Genomic DNA, 23,908 nt, shown 5'->3' on the forward strand with positions numbered 1-23,908 from the left:
TTCGTCGTTGGAGTTTATTTTGTGTGTTTTCAGCAGTTGAAAAAGAAACAGAAGAAATGGCACTTCCTGACCACAGGGTAATTTCCATCCAGAGTCACGTTGTATCTGGCTACGTGGGAAACAAGTCTGCCGTCTTTCCAATGCAGGTAAAGACCCATACAACAAGCCATCATGCCATGCACTCGTTGGCCTGGGGCTGCGTTCACATAGAAGTATACTAGTATACTATTCGGGTATTCGGGCTCGTTTTTTGAGGGCACGCGAATAGCTTGAATCGAACGATAGGATTTCCTCACACCGGTTCACATAGGAGGGCACTATTCGAAAGTACGAATAGCTGCGAAAAGTATAGCAAAGTGGGAATCGAGCTTGTTCGATTTTCATGCAGCGTATACCGTCTCTCGTTTATGAAATAATGACACTCTTGGTCTGGATTTGCCTTTAGCAAAAATAAGCATGTAGACTGACATTCTGATGCAGTTTAGAAATTATTAATAAGATTTGCTGGGATGTAGCAGGAAGAAATCCTCACTGCATGGGATGGTGAGTTGACAGTGCGAGTGATGGTGTATTCGGTGCCCGAATAGCGAATACAGAATACCGAATACTTCTATGTGAACGCAGCGTAAGGCTGTGCTGTGCTGTTCTGTGCTGTGCTGTATGAGTGTAAGAACCCTCTACTGTGCTGTGTGCTGTGGTCGAGACTTGCCGGGCCAGCTGCACGTTTTGGGTCTCTGCACGACTCGAGCAATGTGGACTTACACTGTTACAGGTTATAGTGCAAATTTTTACTGCACGTAGAACCATGTCTACTCGTACGTTTGTACAGTGCACTGCCAGTGACACTCGACACCAACTAAATTTCATTGTGTTAAAACAACAACAACAAAGAGATAGTTTTTTTTATGATACTGCTCAAGTTAAGATAAAGTACGTTGTGTTACCAAAACTAAAAGGACATAGTAATAAAACCTGCACCAAGGTTCGACCTCCCGTGCTAAAGTCGACCTAGCACAAAACTTTACTTATTAAGCATGCCATAGGTTTGTAGTTGTACATTGTGTACATGATGTAGTCTATTAGAACTCTATGTAGAGTTCTAGCTGCTGGTCAAATTTTGGACGGCATTATGGTCAAATTATGGGTTTATAATTTGCACAAAAGCAATTTCATATCTAAACCTGCAAACTAGTATTAAGAGTTAAAGGTACTGTTTTCCATTGGGAGCAGTGATTAAAAAATGTTTGAGTTATCATATTCGATGCAAATGTGTAGGTCAGTTGTATCACAAAACGTATACCATATAAAAAAATTGCAACAAAGCCTAAAATATAAGGAGATACCAGTATTTTTCTTACTAAACCATAACTGTAGACGGTTTAGTCTACAAACAATTTTATTATAGCTATTGTTCACATTTTGTATATTTAACAGGTTAACATTGATTATATTGATTACTTTTTTTTTACACTGGTTGTTTCTATCCCTAACTTACATTTTAAAACTATTTTGAAGCACTGAAGCTGGGTTTTTGTTTAATCTGCAAATGGTAAATAATGCCTTTACGTGTAAAGTTCAGCTGTAGCTGGGCCAAACTCGGTTAATTTGCATTAGAGCTAAAATGTTTTTCAACATGTATCAAATCATTATCTTTATTGAAAATTTGAACCTCATTGGATCACAGGCTTACAGCATCAGGTAATCATTTGGTTTTTCATACAGAAAAATATCAGCTACATACAGAAATGCTGCAGCATTGTGTAGCTGATAATTATTCTGTGTTAGCAAAAACATACTACTGTAGCACCAGGAGAAATGCTTTTTAAACCAACCGCGTCTGCAATACTGAACAACATTGCCAGTCAAAGCCAAATGTGGTACCGTCTGAAGTACAGTAGTTCGAGTTCACTTTCCTTTGATGTTTGTATTCTTCAGTAAAGTACCTCAAGTTGTTAAACCTGTTCCTCCCGCATTCCTCTGAAAACCTGTGCACAGTGCTCCAAAATGAGATTCTTTTTGCCCTCAGCAAAGGACAGACAGGTTGGTAATCTGCCTGCAAGAAAGCAGTTTTAGAAAGCAGTACATGTATCCCCTTTGCACAGTCAACTGCATACGCACAAATATTGATAGGACGTGAGATATGAATAGAGCATGCGCTGGGCTCTTTTGCTACACACTAGAAGGGCAACCAAATGGGGCCACCAAAAGTCTACATCTAGATAGCCCTGCCTTGATTGCTATGTACAATTGTGTATATGTCATCATACAAGTTTTTAAAGCAACACGAGCTCACTGCTATCTTTTAAAAGGTAAATTTATTAATAGTCAAGTTGTAAACAATATACATGCACTTTTGATACAGAGAAGAAACAGATATTGATATAAGATACTCTGTTGATCTATGTCAAACATTAATGACACGCCAATATGTGTCCTTTTGTGTTCGGGGGATGGGCATACAACATGAATAATTATGTACATTTGTATGTGGAGTTCTAGGCCTGTATGTACACAACTAGAATTCTATTGCAGAGAGTACATGTAACTTTGAACCTGTGATGATATAACAAATATATTGGAAACACTGTGAGTATAGTGATACTACACACAATGTTGTATGGTAGGCCCCGACATCTATTGGTCACTAGTATTGCTTGGCGTCATTACTAAATGTCATATGTTAGCATGGACTGCGGGTTTGATGATCGCAAACCAAACCACAATTGTGGTTCCTCTCCCCCATCCCCATAGGTAGTTGCTGGAATCACTCCTTGTACTATTTTCCTTCAACCAGGTCCTTGGATATGAGGTAGATGCTGTCAACTCAGTACAGCTGTGCTGTCACACAGGATACAAACATTTTCAAGGCCAGGTCCTGAATGATTCGGACCTGAGGACACTCTTTGATGGTCTCAAACTGAATGACATTCATCGGTACTCTCACCTCCTGACAGGTTAGTTGCATTTATCAGTACAATGTACACGATAGTGTTTTTAATACTAATGAAAATTCATCATTAAAAAGATTTCTTGTCTGATTATGTGCGTGTAAGGATATTTCAACTTGCGTTTTTTTTTTCATCCTCCCCCCCCCCTCCTACCAGGCTATGTAGGGTCAGAGTCTTTCCTCCATGAGGTCATACGGGTGGTCAAGGAGCTCAGGGAAGCCAACCCAGACATCATCTACGTCTGTGACCCTGTTCTTGGGGACAATGGTCACTTCTATGTGCCCAAGGAGCTGATGCCCATCTACAGAGACCAGCTCCTCCCACTTGCGGACATAATCACCCCCAACCAGTTTGAAGCAGAGTAAGTACAGAGCAGTAGGGCATTGGTCCCCTCTCATTCAATGTATTTGCCCCACAATGGGCCTCATTTCTAACTTTAACACCCTCATATCATTTGGTTGAAATGGATTTATATATAATTTTGTCTTTTTCTTTGCACTTAAAATAGAAAGCCAGGTGAAAATGTTTTCAGGCAATGACTCTATCCTTATAATAATTAGCATGAATTTTATGCCTTTGACATATATGTGAAACGCAAGATTTCATATTTAATGTCAAACTGTTAGCGAAATTTCTATCATGTTTGTAGAGTTTTAATCTTGATTAAATTCAACTTAAACATGGAATGAAAATGCAAAAACTGTTTGAGGTATTCCAGAGAGAGCTGAAACATTGTGGACAACCTCTGTCATGCCAGGTTGCTCTCAGGTGTAACCATCAATGATGAGGAGTCGGCTCTCCGTGCCATAGGCATCCTCCATGACAAGGGCATTAAGACTGTCATCCTGAGCAGCTTTGAGGCTGGCAAAGAAGACAAGCTTGTTACCCTTGGGTCAACTGTCAAAGGTTAGTGAGTGTTCCATAAAGCACTGTATTTATACGTACGTTCATGAGACTAGATGCATACTTGCCCCAGTAACATCATATGTGACCGTGCACCTCAAAACAAACATAAAGTCGCACACACTGATTTTGCGTGAGGACTGAAAATAAGTGAAATGGGTCAACCTAGCTGAACTTGACTTTTTTCTTGTTTCTGAAAGAGCGGGTCTTCTTTTACATTATGCTAAAATTTGGTATCAAAAAACGGGCAGGAAAGTGTGTGTTTTTAGTAGTTTATCTCGAACATTTTTGGTAGAATAGTGTGATTAGGTGTGTCTTTAGAATCCCTTTTTCATTTCTGAAAAACCTTGTCCACACTCTCCACTTTCAACTCTAATAACTTTTAAAAGGATTGCGTTACTGCTTTGAAAATTGGCATTAATTATGGACAGAATGTGTTAATGAAGCATGCTTAATTTCACTTTAATCTAATAATCCCTTCATTGTTGTTGCTCTGGTGGTTTACTTCCTGTTTTTTGTCCCATTCATTGCACAGCCAGCACGGTTTGGTAAAGATTAAGCGCTTGAATAGACACTGTACTTCAGAGCCTCTTTTCTCAGTTCACGCTTTTCCTGAGTTTGTGCTTTCTTTCCAATATTTAGATAGGTTAGGAGAGTCCATTTGATTTGAGTTATACATCATTTGAAAGCTTAAAGTCTGCTCTTTCAGAATATGGTCTTAACTAAAAATTCATGTCTGGCGACTTTTTGTTTGTTTTGAGGTGCAGAGTCACATATTGATCTTTTTGTTTATGCAGAAAGTAAAAATGAAATGAAAAGAATATACACTTCTACAAACATATGCATTGTGACTTCTGATTATGATTTTGACTTATGAATCATATCAACCAAGCCAAGATTCTTTTTTTTTTTTCATTATTGCTGTTACTGTCAAATCAATTCATCTCAGCCTCTGGTGGAAATTTCTTGAAGTATTATTATTAAGGAGTGATATTGAATCTATAATTTGAAATACTGGGTAAAAATGAAATGCAGCAATGCATTCCATTACATGGCATTTAAAAGATATTTCTTTCACTTGTCTGGATGTGGGCATTTGAGCAATGGTGTATGCATGTAGAAGGCAAGAACCTATTCAAACTACTTGTCCAACTAAAAATTTTAATTGTCCCAGGTTAGTGAGTAAAATTGAAGGACCCTATAAGGACTGTGTCCTATGTACCTGTTGTTAGGTCTATGGGAGTAAATAGACCAATCCGACCTGGCAGGAAATCTGCCATTACTGTGTTGTCCAAATGCACATGTATACCCTAGGTATGCTTAATGCATGACATAATTTATGTGTGTATTACTCCAGGCACAAGCTGGTCCCAATATATCATGCATTCACATATCATGTACAATTTTGTATGCATGCATGGGACGCCACAGTAATGGTAGGATTTGCTGCCAGGTCGAATCGGGCTTTAGCTGTCTTCACAGGATTAGACAGACATGCTGGTCACTCTTTGGTTAGTGCTTATGCTTTGGAATGTGGGTGTATTGCCTGATTTACTCAATTTAATTATTTAGACAAGGTCCAGGGGCCACAAACGTGCATACATGCAAAGGTGAACCTGTTTGTGTAGCTCCTTCTGTCCATGATCTTTGGAACCAATAGCCATCCCAAACTTGCAGAAGTGATATCAGTTACAATGAGAAGGCAAAGGTGTTCAACACAATTAGGGGATGTCCTGGATGTACATGGAACAAAAAAATTGCTGTCAATGTCCACCCCAGTTTTATGGTTTGATAAATATTCACATGTAGGGTCAGAATTATACTGTGGTTATAGTGTATGTACACTATTTTACCCAAATTCACCTAGTTTAATGCCAAGAATGGGTGTGAAACATATTCATGCTCAGGAGAAGTGGATGATAGGTATGTGCCTGTGTATACTTGTATACTTGTATGGCATTCTTGTTTATTGTTGCTTTTGTCAACAGGCAATGAAAAGACTGTGTGCCGGCTTGAATTTTCTCGCCTCAACTGTACATTCACAGGGACTGGTGACCTTTTCTCAGCCCTTATGCTAGTATGGACTCACAAGCATCCAGATAATCTCTTGGTTAGTTGAAGTTCTTGCTCACACTTTGGGCTACTGTGTTTATACTTGATGTACAATTTTCAGCAAATTTGCATTGAATGAACCATTCAGAAGGATTTTCCAGCAAACATTTTACTGTGTTGATTTTCCAATATGACAAATGATCTCCTCAGTTTCTCAGTGTCAATACTTTGTTGAAAAGTTATTTCTTTTCAAAGTCACTCAAATTGAAAATGAATTAACAGTACAGCCTAATTGAAATTGAAATTATTTCAGGGAGAAGTTTGTTTCATTAAAAAAATTGTGTAGCTTTCAAGTTAAAGGACAAGTTCACCTTCATAAACATAAGGATTGAGAGACTGTAGCAATATTAGTAGAACACATCATTGAAAGTGTGAGGAAAATCGGACAATCCGTTCAAAAGTTATGAATTTTTGAAGTTTTTGTGCAGTAACCGCTGGATGAGAAGACTACTGCAGTGTGTGAATAACTTAGATGTCACATGCGTACAACAATATAAGGAAAATATAAAGAGAATTTCACAAAATTTCATCTTTTGAAAAAAGTACACATTCCCCCGACTTGTTACCGACAAATGTTATGGGTAATATCATTCCCCCTGCCTTTGGAAAGAGGCAAGTCAAGTGCTCTTTTATTATGCGAAAAAAGTGAAAATATGTTGAATTTTCTTTACATTTTCTTTATAATGTTGTACGCATATGACTCACAAGCTGTAGTAGTCTCCTCATCCAGCGGTTCCAACACAAAACTTTTAAAAATTCATAACTTTTGCATCGATTGTCCAATTTTCCTCAAACTTTCACTGATGTGCTCTACTAATATTGTTGCATTCTCTCAATCCTTATGTTTATGAAGGTGAACTTGTCCTTTAATGACTAACCCTGTTGTGAGGTTTTCATAAGAGCATCATTGTATCTTTTGGAGATAATACAATAATATTTCCTCTCAAGAACCATGAGATTGGTACAATTCCTGTAAAGATCAAACTTTGCCATATTTAGTGACCTACATATTTGTACCAAAATGTGTGTTCCTGTATTTGTCAAATTTAGCTCAAAGTTTCATGTGTCCATAGCTTTTATTTCTACAAAAGTTTAAATTCCTTTTGCATTGCCAGACAATGAATGTAAGTTTTGATTGAAGCTCAAGAGTGACACAAACCATTTTTTCCCCCTCCATTACTTTCCCAGTCAAGGTGTGTAACTAACTGATATGGACAGGTAGTCATAATGAAGTCCTGTTATTGACATGTGATAGTAGATAATATTTATCAAGAATGTATTTGAGTGGTTGATCACATTTTATCTGAAATTGATGGAGAACTCCAAACCACTTTTTGATCCTCTGAAGTTTGAAGAAAAAGGGGAAATCCTTTCAATGGCAAAGAAAAGAAAAATCTTTTCAAGAGAAGGAGATTACAGTGACCACTTGAAAATTGGAGAATTATTACATGAATTTCAAAAGTATTTTTGTGCATTGGAATTGTTTACTGTTCAGCTGGCATGTGAGAAGGCTCTGTCCACGATGCAGGCAGTTTTGAAGCAGACTCTACTAAGCGCTCAGGGTATGCTGGCTGTATATTTATGACACTTATTTTGTGTATCTTCTGCTTTTATGTTGTTATTGTATTTGAAGCGCAGTTTACTCTTTGTTCAAGTTGGCTGATTAAATACAGTAAAATCAGATAAACAGAATGGCCAAGGCTTTCCAAGGCTTTGTCAAAACAACCCCCCCCCCAAAAAAAAAAAAGCATATGGAATTAATAAAATGTTGCCTTTTTCATGTGATTGTCATACTGCAAGCAGCCACACATGCAAACTAGACCAGGTGCTAGCATCATGGCCTAACAAATCTTCAATAGACCACCATGCATATCTTACTGTATTTCCTATTTGTGACATGAACTGAAGTACTAGATGTTACAAAAAGCATTTCCCACTTTTGATCCTTAATAGATGAAAACTATACATCAGATGACACTATCATTGATTATGAGTAATAGCTGAATAGTGTACAATTTAGTTGGAGGTGATTTGAATATGAGAGCTTGAATCAGTTTTGTTAAATCCATGATTAATTTTAAAGTTAAGTTCCAGATTTTGGTCAAATTTGAACCCTCTGTACAAATTGAACTTTACGTAAGAACCAATGATGTGTATGTGAGTGTATGTTTACAATGACCCTGAACAATAGACATGAATACCACGAATACCATCTTTTCAGAGCTCTGCTGACTGGGCTTCCAGAGTCTTGCTCCAAAGCACATGAATGCTTTATTAATAATTCATGATGGATTGCCCTGGGCACTGCTAGTCTGAATTCATGGTAAAGGGTAAAATGCATGGACATGGAAAAAATAAGCTTATGTTTTCATGTGCTTGCATACACTACATTTCAGGCTGAATAAAGACTAGCTGTGATAGTGGAATTTCTCATGAATATGAATTAGAGTATTCCAGTCCCAGGCCCTGTTTTATCAAAAGATAAATTTAACATTAAGTCAAGATGATCTACGATTAACCTCTCAAATCAACTCTAAGTCCACTTAATCTATGATTAACTTCCAAATAAACTTCAAATCCGTTTTGTCAAGAGACCCAGAGTTGAAATCAACTCCAACTTCCTCCCAAGTCAACATATAAGTTTTCTCAACCGCTCCAAATCCATGATAACTTTAGAGTTGATAAAATATTAATATTAAGTAGAGACAGTCTAGGTAGACTCAATTGTAAGGCATTTTACAGAAGAAAGATGACGTGTCACTCTTTCCTAGTCTAGCTGGGGTCTTGTTACAAATGTTTGTCTGTTAACTGCTCACTTTCTCTAACATTTAATTGCGTTTCTTTCATGTGATTATGGTCTTTTCCTTGCATGAAATTCACGATCGGCACGCATTGCTTACGCGACTGCTGCACGCAAACACCCGAGGCAGCAGTCTCAATCCCTGTCTGCGCGCCCGGCGCCTCGGCCTGCCCGCCCGCCAATCAAGCCATTGCCAGCAAGGGCAAGTAACCGAGTAACTGGAACCGCATCTGTGTGCAATGCATATCTTGCCAAAGAACCGGTATGCAAGGAAAACAGTGATTTCTGACGTGCGTAGGCCTACGTAGAGCTAGTTTGTCAATAGATACTAATTAAGAGTTTAGTACGCCTATACAAAAAATAAAGAGTTTAATTCTATAGCCCCGAGTACGACAGTAAGATCTAACCAGTGAATAGGCATAACGTTAGGCCTAAGTAACGTTACAGCGAGTCGTTTGTACTTACCGTACACTGCAGACTAACGTAGAGCATCTACTAGGTGTAGAATTTCGACATGACTCTGTAGACTCGCGATCTATTCTTTACAAAGCCGATCTGCGCCGTAGAGGTAAAAACAAGCTACTGTAGTCGCCACACTCTCACACGTTTCCATAATCCTACACGTATACACATAAGACTTGAAACAATGCATACACACGACCTTCACCTTTGACAGTCATCCACTGTACGTCTATATCCAAGTCAATGAATAGGCCTGCTGTTATAACGATTAACGTTAGATTTACTGAAATCCTACGTAGTGTGCGGGATCTTTACGGTACGCGCTTACGGTACGCAGATTTTCGTTGAGCTCGAAATATGTGCTAGATCTATCAACCTACTTTCTTCAATACAACAACGCAAAACGGCGTATTTTGCGGTTCTGTTACAAACATAGAGATATATACTTTAGTATATTATCTCTATGGTTACAAACATACTTCTAATTTGAACAGCGGCTGTTGCGCTAATACTGCGTCGCACAAGCAGACTACGCTTCCGTCGCCGTGTCAAACAATCATGTACATATGTGTATTGTTGTTTGTTTTGCTTTATTTATTGTATTGTTTTTAAGCTATAGCAACGGAAACCAGCCTCGTCCTGTGTTTTTTGTTTGACTAAATCAATAATGAAGTCATGTTGATCAGCCATAACTGTAATCGACTATTAAGTCTCTTCATAAAACGGAAACTTACAGTTCATTTAAAGTTGTAGCAGACTTCAAGTTTGATAAAGTTAGCATTGATTTTACAATTAACGCTAACTTTATCTTGATAAAACAGGGCCCTGGCCATTGTTCAGGACCATTGTCGGGGTGTTAACCACACACTCCCATACACACCAATTGACTCCTGTGCAATATTAAAATTTTGTACAGAGGGTTGAAAACAGAGCAAAATCTGTTTATTTGTTTTTCAAGTTTATTGAAATTGAGTCCCTTATTTGCAATTACCAATTATCGTCAAAGCTAATTATGGAAAAATTTCTGCAAAGTGCACTGCCAACCTCTCTACGAAAAGTGACAGAGTAATCATCTTGTTGATTGTAGTTGCTAACCTGGAAGAAGAGAAAGAAGAAAAATAAATCTTGAATTTAATGAAACTGATTTATGCTATCATTTTTGAATTACCTCCAGCAAAATTGTACACTATTCAGCTCTTGCTCATATCAATGTCAATGTTATCTGATATATAGTTTGTGAACTATCAAGGATCAAATGTGGGAAATGTTTTTTGTAACACCTAGTAGAAAAACTTGTATCATTCTATCAAATAACTTTTTTGACATAGTCTAATAGCTCAATGATGATGACCTAATTGAACAGGCATTAGTTGCAAGAACATCTTTATATGTGCTGCTTTTTTTGTGTGTTAAATACAGATGGCAAATAATGGGGTTGAATACCAAGAATAGTTCTGATTGCATCTGAGTTTATAAAATGTTCACTTACAAGAACCAGATTCAAACTTCCTTTTCTATACTGCCCTGTTTCATGGTAAAAAGAAAGTGAATTTCAAAAGGGGGAAAAATCTACCTCAAAGCCAGGCTTGCAGCAGTATGCAAATATGAAATTTACTGATATAACATTTGAGTACTACAAGCTGCTTTTTTGTTTGTTAAATTCTTTATTTAAGAGTAATACAAATTGACAACTGTTGGCATAAGTCAGGATATTAGATATGTGTATTTATGCTTTGATTATATTAATTTTTTCTCACTTTCTATCACTATCACTCCTTGCTGCCCCCCCCCCCCCCCCCTCATCCACCATCTGTTTGTCTGTTTGTTGTTGGTTTTCTGCTACAAATTAAATGTGAATATCTGTCTTACTTTTTCCCAATCAGAATTAGCTGGTCCTGGCAATGTACCTACTGCTGCCCAGCGCGAACTGAGGTTAGTCAAGAGCAAACGAGACATTGAGGAACCGCCCTCTCTAGTAGCAGGGAAGTATTTAGAGCTATGATAGGTAGTGGATACCATCAATACTACTAGGACAAAGTCAGAACACTTGTGATGCAGTACAGGCACAAATGAGACTTTGTATTTTTTATGTATTATGTGTATGTGTGTTTTAAAAATTTCAGGTGACATTTTACCAAGGTATATACAATGCACAAACCTGAAGTAGGTTTTGTGACATATCCAGGGCAGGCTCAAAGTTATCAAATGAGTTTATAAGATATGTAAGTGAAACTCTATTCTACATGCAGCTTGACAGTGATATATAAAGTAAAACAAAATATAAAAGTAAAAATTTCAGTAGAATGGGATGTAGAATTTGAGCATACTTTATTTTTAGGTTTCACATGTCTTCTTAAAACAGTGAAATCAATCACAGTCACATACGTGAGTTGGATAAGATTGTGATTACAGCTCATGAGTCTTCTGTTGACTGCCACAAAATCTTTATAAAGTGTCATATTTTAAAATGATGTATAAAAAATAATTATATCCTGTCCATCAAGTTAATGCAGAGTAGTGCTGATTGTTATATGATTTATTTTCTAATCTATCATGAGTTTGCTTGTTGTCGTCTGTAATCTCATGCATACAACTGCATAACCTTAAAATGTAACTGGAAGCGTTAATTTGAAAAGTTCCAACAAAGTTTGGTTTGTTACGGTTTTTTTCCTCATGCGTTATTATGTGCAGGACTACCATGATATGGTACACAACATTGTGATCTGTTGTCGCATACCCTAATAGTAAGCCCTGCATTGGGGCCTACTATATAGCAAAGCGTGTGCAAGACTAGACCCACTGAAAATGATATAAAACAATGTGAGTTTAATCAACTTGACAAATATGACAAAACTCCCTCTGCTATATGTCTTTTCAAAGAAATATGTAATGTGTTTCATGCATGTGCAAATTTAGGTGGTGATTTATGTCACATATATTTCGGTATGTATGTCTGTATAAATGAATGTCCTGTAAAAGTGGTAATTTACAGGTGATTTTTTTTTCAATAATGAATTTCGCGGACGGTCACGACAATTGAGCAAGGACTCTAAACATCTCACTGCTGCCATGGCGGCAAAGGGTTTTGTCAGCACATACTACAGTAAAGGTGACTGGTCCGCATTACAACAGTAAATTCACTCCCACTACAGGACCAGTGAACGTGAAGAAAACTACAAATAACAACAGTTATACCACAAAATATACCTACCTTGAAATCACAGGTAATGAAATAATCTTTCATGTTGCAAGCAAAAATGTTTGCATGTTTTTATTTTCTTGCCAGCACCCTGTGAAAATTTGCACTTTCAGAGTATGATAAAGATAAAACATGAAACAAGAGCAGCAGCCACAAAAAAAGCACAACACCATATCAATGGAGAAGGTTATTTGGTGATCTCTGTGAGTCCTACATATGTCTTTCCTTGTTAACATAGTTTTTGGTACACATTGTAGTGTCTGCACACTGAGAGTAAAAAGCTGTGCTGTGACCATTGAACACATGTTTGTATCATGTATGAATGCCATTGATCTTTGATGGGGTGTTTCACACTCATCCTCTTTGTGTGATATACCAATGCTGACACCATAGAAAAGAACCCACAATGTCTTTACCATCATCCTGCTTTCCCACTACATCTAGGTTTTAAGCTCCAAGGTTCCATACTGCAGTTAGTGGATTATGGCATCGTTCATGCAGCGTGCATTGCCCCCTTCACATGGTATACACACTTTGTTTGCAAAATGGCATCAAAAATTCAAAAGAAAAGTTTTGCTAAAAGACATTCCATTCCGAACAAATAGAACTCAATCTTCATGCCCCAGGATAAAGATTTGGTGTGGCATTTGAGGATACTAGAGAAATGATGGTCCATATTATGAGCTTCCATCTGTCCCTTATAGGGCACTTCAGGGGATTATGTACAAGTGCGCCCCCTTGTGACAAAATGAGAAAAGTGTCCATCCAATCTGTAAGGCAGCAAAGTGGCTCACAATACCCAGTGCTTTTTTGCAATCAGGATAAGAAGGTTTGAAGCTAGGTGAGCCCTTCTGAACAGAGATGTGTGTCATCATCTCATGCAGTCAAATGAGAAGCAGAACACTTTCTCTGTCTGTAGGACATAATATGAAGTCCTTTAGTTCATGCGACAGGGTCACAAGACATTTCCATACAAGAGCGTTTCAATTTTGCATATCCCTGAACTTGTCCATCCATTGCAGTGGAACTTCGGAATTACAAGGTCGTAAAAGACATGACAATTACCTTGTTGTATAAGGTTTCTCACTATGTCAGGTACAAAACCAAAGAAATACATTATAAAAGTATTTTAGAGCAGAAAAATCACCTTGTAAGATTTTTTTGTTATATCTAACCTTCTTATCGTGAGGTTCCATTGTACACTGGAAAACAATGAAATGATGCAAACCCTTGATGACGTGCCCCTTGTGACTAGCTCTGTTTAGCAAATGGTATTTACCCTACAAGACCAGCTGATGTGAATGAAGTTATGAATTCTTATTCCATCCACAGTTGGCACACTGTGCAAAAAAAACCTCTCGGGTTTCTGTGAAGTTTGAAAATTCTCATTCAAAACCTAGAAAAAGGTACAAACTGTTGAAACCATGATTTTTAGGTTATTTCATGATAAATGAAATAAATTTGAAAGCTTAACCTGTTGAAGGCTAGTCCCAAGAATACTCTGGCAGGTGTCTATGAAAAATGTGTGTTATAGGAAAAGCAGCTCATCCTCAGTGGGTTAATTCTCAATTCAAACTTTCAAGTGTAGAATGGTTTTGTGTAAATGTTTTTTCTCTTTTGGACAAACTGAGAGAAATGACTGAGATCCCAAACGACACATTAGTAACTGCATTATCTTAGACGGATGTGTACATATCTACATATGAAATTTTATGCATACATCAGCTGTTCTTCAGAGAGACTTTCCGTCCCAAAGTGTGGCATTATAGATGTAATGGAAAAGTATCAACTTCAGTAATGGAAAGACAGTGAGTGTTCATATCATTCTATATGGCGTGTATGTGTACAGTGTATGTGTGAGCAAACTGCTTCTTAGAATGTACACCAAAACAGTTCCTGAGTCATGATACTAGGTATTGTAAAAGTGAAACAAGAATAGTTCAAGTGTGAGGAATTTTCTGAACAGAGCCGGTGCAGTTACAGTTCTGTGATTTCTTTCCGCCTGTTATGGCCGCCCACAACGCTAAATAACCCTATCCTTCATTATATGTTCAATACTCGTGTGGGTTTATTGAGACAAGTATCAATATTATTTTAGAGTTGGCTTAAAAGCATGGACCCAAGCACAGGACATTTTTACTGAAACAAACTTGCCTTTACAAGTAGAATTTGTGTTAGACAAGCAAATGTTTACTTGAAGTGAAACAAATGAATGGTATAAATCAGGGGTTGTCTTTTGTGGGACAAAGTACAATGAACATTTAGAATGCATTCTTTCTTGAACAGTATTTTTTTTTTTCTTGATAAAATCTTCCTAATTCTAATGTGAATTGCTGGCATTTGATTTGTATGCAACTCAGGATCAACAAATTTGATCATTTTAATGAATTCAATAGGATGGTTTCTAATACCAGTCCGTTTCCATCAAGTGCATTTTGATAAATTGAACAAATGTTGACAAATATATACGGCATGCTTCATATCAAAGTGATGGCAGTCACCCGCAAGAGATTTAATGAGTTTTAGTTAAAAGTATATCAATTGGAGTATCAAATTAAAATTCATGCTGTTTCATCGTGGCTGTATCGGGCCCTGTAGAGAGACTGTTATATTGTTGAGGGACTGAAGGATGACATGAACACCGAAAGAAAAATAAATCCTGATTTGATTAATTTTGTGATGAAGTGAGGATGTCAGGGTCCTATTCTGCAACATTGAAGATATCTCTCCGTATTTCTTGTGTGCGAGAATGGGGGGGGGGGGGGGGGGTACGAAGGGGAATACCATCATGCTGAAAGCCGGCGAGGGAGGATATCTATATAGGGACAGTAATTGGAATATATCTACCTGCGGGGACAGTAATAGTCTCATACCAGGTATGTGAAAGCTTCTCAGTAGGCTTTTTTAAAAGTGTTTATTTTTCTGGGTCCGTTCATGTGTTTTTGAATTATGTCTAGGTATTGAGGAATGCTGAATGGAGTTGAGGATTGCTTCTTCCATGATATCTGGCCAGCAAAAACAAAACACACACAAGGAAAACATCTTGTTTTCTTCAACAGCTGGCTTTTAGTAGAATTACAGTCAGGTGCATGTCAGACGTGTATATGGGCCATTCTCACGACTTTGTTTCCATGTCAGATGTGTGTATGACCATGTTTCACTGCATTGTGTTTCTATTACACTTTATTGTGTCTCAGGGTGTGTGTGTGTGTGTTGTTATTTTTAAGGATTAAAGTTAACATTACAGAGATGCAGACACTATAATGATGTGTAAATCAATAACTTTATCAAATGTGTATTGTAGAATGATACATACGGTGTATGTGTTTTCTTTGTGCTGTGGTGGATTTGGTGGTGGTGTGATGCGTATAACAACCATACAATTAGAAAATTAATGTACAATGTGAGACCATAGTATATATTTTTCCACAAGTCCATCTGACTGTACATGTACTATCATTAGCCTAAATGATTAAAAGAACTTCAAATGCAATAAGCCTTGTTCTGTGTAAAGCTCAGAGATAATCAATGGCCATAGAGGGCATAATGAGAAAAACATGTATTCCTGTAGCCCACATATTTTGTGTTTTTCATTGTCATTGCCCATTATGCTGTGAATTACAATAAATGTAATGCGAGGCGAAACAGATCATAAACATTGATTCGGTCTCTTTGTAGTCTTTCGTCAGTGAAAAGTAGTGTAAGATCGTAGCTCATCTTAGCTAAAGGCTCAAACGAGCTACACTGTATTGTGATCATTCATCGTCCATTGTCCGCTGTGTATGGTCTGTTGTTGTTGTTGTTGTTGGGTTTTTTTTTGAGGGGGGGGGGGGCACACAGGTATCCCCCAAACCCTGAAATTAAGGGATCGTTAAAAACTTCTTTAGACCCAGAAGTGAAAGAACTAATTTATACAACATTGTAGTACACTGATGCTTGTATAAGAATGCATGGAAGGCAAACTTGCGATACTCATTTGAACGCTAGACCCACTGCCATAATCTTGAACACAAGTCCTGTGTCTTGCTCTTGATTTATACTTCCTGTAAGCTTGTATAACTCGATGACTGGAAGTGTTTATTCTGCAATGGAAGATAGACCCACAGCAGCTCACTTCCAAAGATCCCGCCACTTTTCTTAGAATTAGATTGAACCTCGGACAAGCTTTGCTGCCAAACTTTTAGGGTCATCTCTAAGCAGTTATTTTAGTGCATTTGCCAGGTAATCACTGATTTTTCTCGCGTGAAATAATGATGAAAATGAAAGAAGAAGAGGAATAATAATAATAAGAAGAAGAAGAAGAAGACGGTGATGGTGATAATGAAAGTGATAATTGTTATGATAGTAGTAAGAGCTGTGGTAGTGGTAGTAGTTATAAGTAAGTAGTAGAAATGAAGCTGTTAGAAACAATGCTACTTATAATTGTGATGCTACATTTCATATAACCTCTCCTGTTACTTGTATCACTGATGATGATCTCGAAGTTCCTTGTGTGACCATTATATTTTTGTATTATCCCAGTAATACATGGTCATGCACTAACTAGACATTGTAGACCTACATGCTGCACCCTGTCCGATGATGAATGCTCGGAACGGGAATCGAACTCCGGATCTCTAGGGGCGTATCTCCACTGAGCGCTCTCGCCGCCCTCTATTTGTGGTTTTCAATATCCATTTGGTATTCAGTGATCACAGATTGCTTTTTGCAAAACCGGGAGGCAAGTTGATCTCTAGTTCTGACCAACCACTCTTTATTTTCTGTAGCCAACTTCTGTTTTCTGACGGAACTAGGTGAGGATGTACTCACAGAAAAGGTGTCACCACTCTCACGAAACGTGCGAGGCTTTGCAAGACAATTGGCAAGATTTTGAAAGGAACTTAAGGCATACGTATACGTATATATATATATATATACATGTATATATATATATATATATATATGATCATGATCAGACGTGTTTTCATGTCTGTTTCAGAAACGGGTTTGATTAAGATCTTTTGTCACACCATGGGCACTGATGAAGAGTGTGACCTTGCCTTTCAGTATTTGAGAGCTATGCTCCGTTTTTAAGATCTTCAAGATCTAGGATTTATTATTATTTTTTACGGCGTTCTTCTTCTACTGATTCGTTTACTTATTATCATCAAGATGCCGAGCAGACCAATTTTCTTATTACGTTTCTGTACTGTGTACTTTTTCTGCTACTCTTCCGACTGTTGGCGATGAGGCCCTTTTCAGATTCACTGTTTTGGAGCCGGAGATTTGCCATGTCATCTTGCAGTCATGACTACGCGTCATTGGATGCGTCACTATGGACACTGCGCTACCTCCATCTGTTTAGCGCGGTGACTTCTTTGAAAGGTGAGTTTCAAAATCCGTCTGCCCATGATCAGACGTGTTTTCATGTCTGTTTCAGAAACGGGTTTGATTAAGATCTTTTGTCACACCATGGGCACTGATGAAGAGTGTGACCTTGCCTTTCAGTATTTGAGAGCTATGCTCCGTTTTTAAGATCTTCAAGATCTAGGATTTATTATTTTTTACGGCGTTCTTCTTCTACTGATTCGTTTACTTATTATCATCAAGATGCCGAGCAGACCAATTTTCTTATTACGTTTCTGTACTGTGTACTTTTTCTGCTACTCTTCCGACTGTTGGCGATGAGGCCCTTTTCAGATTCACTGTTTTGGAGCCGGAGATTTGCCATGTCATCTTGCAGTCATGACTACGCGTCATTGGATGCGTCACTATGGACACTGCGCTACCTCCATCTGTTTAGCGCGGTGACTTCTTTGAAAGGTGAGTTTCAAAATCCGTCTGCCCATGATCAGACGTGTTTTCATGTCTGTTTCAGAAACGGGTTTGATTAAGATCTTTTGTCACACCATGGGCACTGATGAAGAGTGTGACCTTGCCTTTCAGTATTTGAGAGCTATGCTCCGTTTTTAAGATCTTCAAGATCTAGGATTTATTATTATTTTTTTACGGCGTTCTTCTTCTACTGATTCGTTTACTATATATATATATATATATATATATATATATATATATATATATATATATATATATGTATATATGCATATGATATATGTATATATATACATATACATATACATATATAATGATAACGTTTACACAAGAAGATGACTAAAGGTTCATCAATGCTTAATTGCTATACGAGTTTCACGCACCGCATGGGATGTGATCATCAGGCAATAAAGTAGCAATAAAGCACTGATAAACATGTAGTGATCTTGTGTAAACGCTAATATATATATATATATGTGTGTGTGTGTGATAAAAACCTAAAATGGCATAGATCTACATAAAACGCTATATCCTGGCGAGGAAAGCGCATGTTTAAAGCGTTTTATATAGATCTATGCCATTTTAGGTTTTTATCACACACATATATATATATATATATATATATATATATATATAAATATAAATATGTATACAGATATATATATATATATATATATATATACATATATTTATATGTATATTCATATATTTGTATATATATATATATATATATACATATTTATATATATATGTATATTACAGTATATATAAATATAGATATATAAATGTATATACATATATTTATATATATACATATATATATATATATATATATAAATTATGTTATATACACTCACATATATATATGTGTTAATATTATCGTCATTTTATTGCTGTTAACGGTTTAGAGAGTCGGATAAGAAATGTGTTATTCTCGATATCTCTCTCCTCGTAAAGAGCAATGACATAATAGTCATGAGGACAAATTATATGTCTATCTACAGACCAATCGGATACTATGATCAAGAGGTTTCCAGTTGCGCAGATATTGGCACTTCAGTGGGAACTAGAAGATGTTGTAAACTGTGTTATAGCTAGCTCCTTGATTGTAGGATGACAACGCAGTCTCTCTCTCTACCCAAGGTTTGAGCGCGTGGTGCTACTGCCTGGAGACGAGAGTATTTCGAGCTCGATTAGAGATGTTTTCTTTCCCCTTTTTCTGACCCTCTCGTGCGGTCTTGAATCGTTTTCCTCATTTTTCTCCTCCTTTCTCGGCCTTTGCCGCTCCTCACTGTACCCCACCCCTTCCATCTTCATTGGCGGGATGACAGAGCAGACGAGCTATATCTCCGCGACGTGCTCTACTTCGAACATTCCTCGATTTCTCGCAAGGGGCCCGCCAAAAAGCCTGCGATCTGCAATGGGATGTCGCGTGTTCAGTGATGATGTTTGAACGGTGTTACGTTTCTCCACCAGGAATACGATTCGGAGGCTTCTTATTAGCGTTCTCGTCGCCTTATTATCCCATAGTCGGGAATAATTATGGCTACCGGGCTAAGTGGATACACCCGATGCTTCAAAATTTACGTGAACAACAACCTTAACACCAAATCAGATTGCTGCTGAAGGCGAGAATTCGTTATGTATGTCTAGAATGTAAGGCTGTAATCGATGAGGGCATAATGAAATTGACAGAGGGGTCTAGTGACATTTTCATAACACAAGGCTGTCGATATGATCAACGGAGTTACGTCTTTAAAGTAGTTATATCTTTGCTATCATGGTACATGTAGTTCTATCTTAAATGCATCGCCTTTAATGTAGTGAAAGCTTGCCCATTGACGTCCATTTGTTTAGTAAAACATCTTGCTACTCATCCGAGTAAAAACACAACAGCAAAACAAACAAACAAACAAACGAATAAACAAAGACAAAAACAAAACAGAAACCAGAACAGGGCTTTGCGGGTTCGACTCATGGACGTCATGTAATCTATTGAACTATACCGGATTTATGTATTTTTTAAAACTAGGGCCTATGTTTTTGTCCTTTTTTTTATAGATGCAAACTGCCGAAGGCAAGTACGAACATGACGCTACCACACCATCCAACAGACTGAGTGTCATATTATGCTTGTGAATGTTGTTAGTTTACTCTGTACGCTAAAAAGTTTCTGCCGGGACCTGCATGGACAGCCACGTCCCTGGTCGAGCTGTGACGTGCTAATTTTCCATTGGTCTGACTAAAAATTGGTGGAGTGCTGCGCTGCGCTGGTGTGAAACAGTGACTTCTTCGGTTATAGCAGTTTATGATAATTATACTCAGGTTGACTGACTCCAGTTTCCCTTTGTCGTAACTTTATTTTTCTACTTAAAATTTATTTGTTTTACACAGACTCTTCATTCAGCGGAATGGAGCGTTTTAATGCCATTTTAGGTTTTGATCACATATACACAGGACAAAAAGGTAGCTGAAAGTGAAATAAAGAGACAGTTGGACATTCTTTTTCCATAGCGAAAACAAAGCTAAACAAACTCATAATTGAATGTAAAAGAAATCAACATGATTGGTTTGGTTTGGTTTAGTTTATTTCTGTATATTTCGAACAGAAACGAAGTTATGATTATATAACATGATACTTAGATAACGTCATGACGTACATTGGATACATGAATCAATACAAGTACAATGTAATTTGCCGAAATAACTGATATATTTTTAAATTTTATATTCCTTACAAATAAAAGTGCTAAAATTCTTATGTTATCATGACATGTTATCATGACATGAATCTATTGGAAATGATATTTGAAAAGTACAGGGGACCGCCACCATAACCATTTACTTGATTTCGAGGGGGCCTCAGAGAGAACAAAATGTGGGGACTTTGAGTAAATAAGGGAAAGTAATTATATATAACAATATAAAAATTATAGAAATAAAAGTGCGCAACGAATGATGCATATATGTATATATATATATATATATATATATATATATATATATATGCATATATGCATATATGACCCATGTGTCACCGCAAACCTTTTTCCCTCATTTACTTCACCATGCAAACCTTCAAGCAACATATATATGTGTTTATATATATATATATATATATATATATATATATATATATATATATATGTGTGTGTGTGTGTGTGTGTGTGTGTGTTTGTTACTTATATATATATATATATATATATATCTAACGAAGAATCAAGAAATAAACTAGTAATGCATTATTTCGCCAATAAGAATGAGTTTATTGTACTCAAATTTTCGGTGGCCTCCACCTCTTCAGGAGTCTCGACGCCTATATGGAGAAGGTGGAGGCCACCGAAAATTTGAGTACAATAATCTCATTCTTATTGGCGAAATAATGCATTACTAGTTTATTTCTTGATTCTCCGTTAGATATATATATATATATATATATATATATATATATATATATATATATATATATATATAAGTAACAAAACTGCAACACTTGAGAAAGGGCGGCGAGACGCTCGAAAATTTGTGTGAAGAAATAAACCGTTGGTGAATACAGCATGAACTTTGTTGCAGTTTTGTTACTTATCTTTTTATCTTGCCAACACGTGGACTACCTTATCAACATATATATATATATATATATATAATACAAAGATATTGCATAACAATATATATGTATGAGTGTCTGTGTACGTAAGTGTGTTGTTTGTGTGCACATGTAGTCATATCTTATATATTATACAGTACAATCATCGGTATATACAGCATCGTAGTCATTTATGAAGGCTTCACAACTCATGAACACCAAAACATTTTATCTTCGCTTTTCATGACAGACGGCAGTGTTTTAGTATGTAATTAATGGATCTCTTCGTTAATCTTTCATTACTTATGACTGTGTACAATTGGTAGTGTGTGTTAGAGAGAGGGGGTAAGGGAGGGAGGGAGAGAGAGTAATGCATTGTGTACGAGTTTGCTGTAGAAAAGTATAGAAACGTCGGTAATGTATGTGGTTCTCGCTGTTATGAAAGATGATTTAATCACTGAAGTCAAAGGCAGAGATTGGACGTAATTACGAAGATTTGAATGTACAAAATGCTGACTAAGTATGTACTACATGTAATATTATAGCCAAAATAGAATACGGTTTGCTCCAGTAAGTCGAAATGAAAACAGAATATTGAGTGGTGGTGATGGTGGTGGTGGGGGGGGGGGGGGGGAGAGAATATGAAAATGGCGCCGTCTTCTACCCTTCCGACAGAGTTCTAAATTTGGCATTGTTTATCAGCACCACGCGGCTTGCATCTGGCATGGACACACTCTGATTTAGGGGATTTAGGATTAAAACTGACGTTGTGTAACGCTTCGTCTCCGTCCATGTATACACCCAGAGTTTTTACTCCGGAGGCAGGCCCAAGAATCATGCATCACAGCAGGAGCTATCCAGGGAACCAGCTGGGTAGCTCTCTTTATCATTATCCACTGTTTCGTTTCAATGTCTTATCCTATAATTTCTAGCAACCGTGATTTTAGGGCATCATGTCAATCCGGTGTTATCATCGTTTCGAAAAAGTGGGAAAAAGGCAAATGTAATTCTGCGGTGAGATATATACGCTCAGCGGATTTCTCTCGTTTGTAGCTGCCAAGATTAATGAGAATTTATGCATACTCCTATAACTTTAACCGGGGAAGCTTGGCCTAGCCTAATTAAAAAGTTTGATGCACCTCGGTTTTAAGTATAAAACAGATCAAAATACAAATGAAATATACTGCTTAAGTATTTTCTTAACTTAGAATGAAATATTAACCTGATTGATTTGGCTTTCAAATGCATCATCATAATATTCTTCTACATAACGAAACACAATACACTGTATGTTTAATCTTGCATTTTTTATTATATAGTACTTTTTTATGTAATGCCGGAGCAAAACAGCATAGCTGATAAAACACAAAGTCGTATGTAATAAATATGATGATAAAATAGCAACTATATATTTATGGTACATATTATGATAATGAAAATGATAATCGTAATAATGATGATGATAATGGTGCAATAATAATAATAATAATAACAATAATAATAGTATCAATAATAATGATAAAATAGTAATGATGATGATGATGATAATAATGATGATGATAATAATTATAATAATGATAATAATGGTAATGATAATAATGATGATGATGATAATAATGATGATGATAATAATAATAATGATAGTAATGATAATATAAGTCTGTATTGTTGATAATAATATAAATTTATGATGCACTTCACATTACATGTCTAAGCGCTTGATGGTAGTTTGGTGGCAATTTAACCCGATACTTTGATTGCCCAGAGGAGCATTTATTTTGTTTATGACATACCCACTCTGTGATGCTATGTCTTCCCATTTTCTTGTCTTCCACGCCTAATTGATGTAGAAATTAAATGGTAATAGGTAAAACGAAATGGATGTATGCAATAGTAAATGCTATAAACAGATATTCGATGATGTAATATCATGGAGCAAAAGTAATAGATGTAAGAGAGAGAAAAAGGAGGAAAGAAAGAAATGTTTAGAGGAATTATTGAGAAAAGAAGATGGATTCGGTACAGGAGGTCATGAAAGAAAGAAGGAGAAGTAATCATAATACGACGAGAGAGAGAGAGATAAAGTA

The 23,908-nt window shown here is 36.8% G+C and overlaps 1 protein-coding gene across 1 annotated transcript; it reads left to right on the forward strand.

The window, feature by feature from the left end:
• Window positions 1-11,241, forward strand: LOC139738815 (pyridoxal kinase-like). The gene is made up of 7 exons (XM_071649452.1): window positions 1-146; window positions 2,795-2,954; window positions 3,105-3,309; window positions 3,706-3,854; window positions 5,840-5,961; window positions 7,459-7,525; window positions 11,109-11,241. Exons 1-7 carry the CDS (start codon window positions 57-59, stop codon window positions 11,225-11,227), a joined length of 912 nt encoding a protein of 303 aa, XP_071505553.1. The 5' UTR covers window positions 1-56; the 3' UTR covers window positions 11,228-11,241.
• Window positions 11,242-23,908: the final 12,667 nt, after the last annotated feature.

The sequence above is a fragment of the Diadema antillarum genome, unplaced genomic scaffold, assembly GCF_040938485.1.
Source record: "Diadema antillarum isolate AM-2024a unplaced genomic scaffold, OU_Dant_1.0 seq00000768_RagTag, whole genome shotgun sequence".
Classification (NCBI taxonomy): Eukaryota; Metazoa; Echinodermata; class Echinoidea; order Diadematoida; family Diadematidae; genus Diadema; species Diadema antillarum.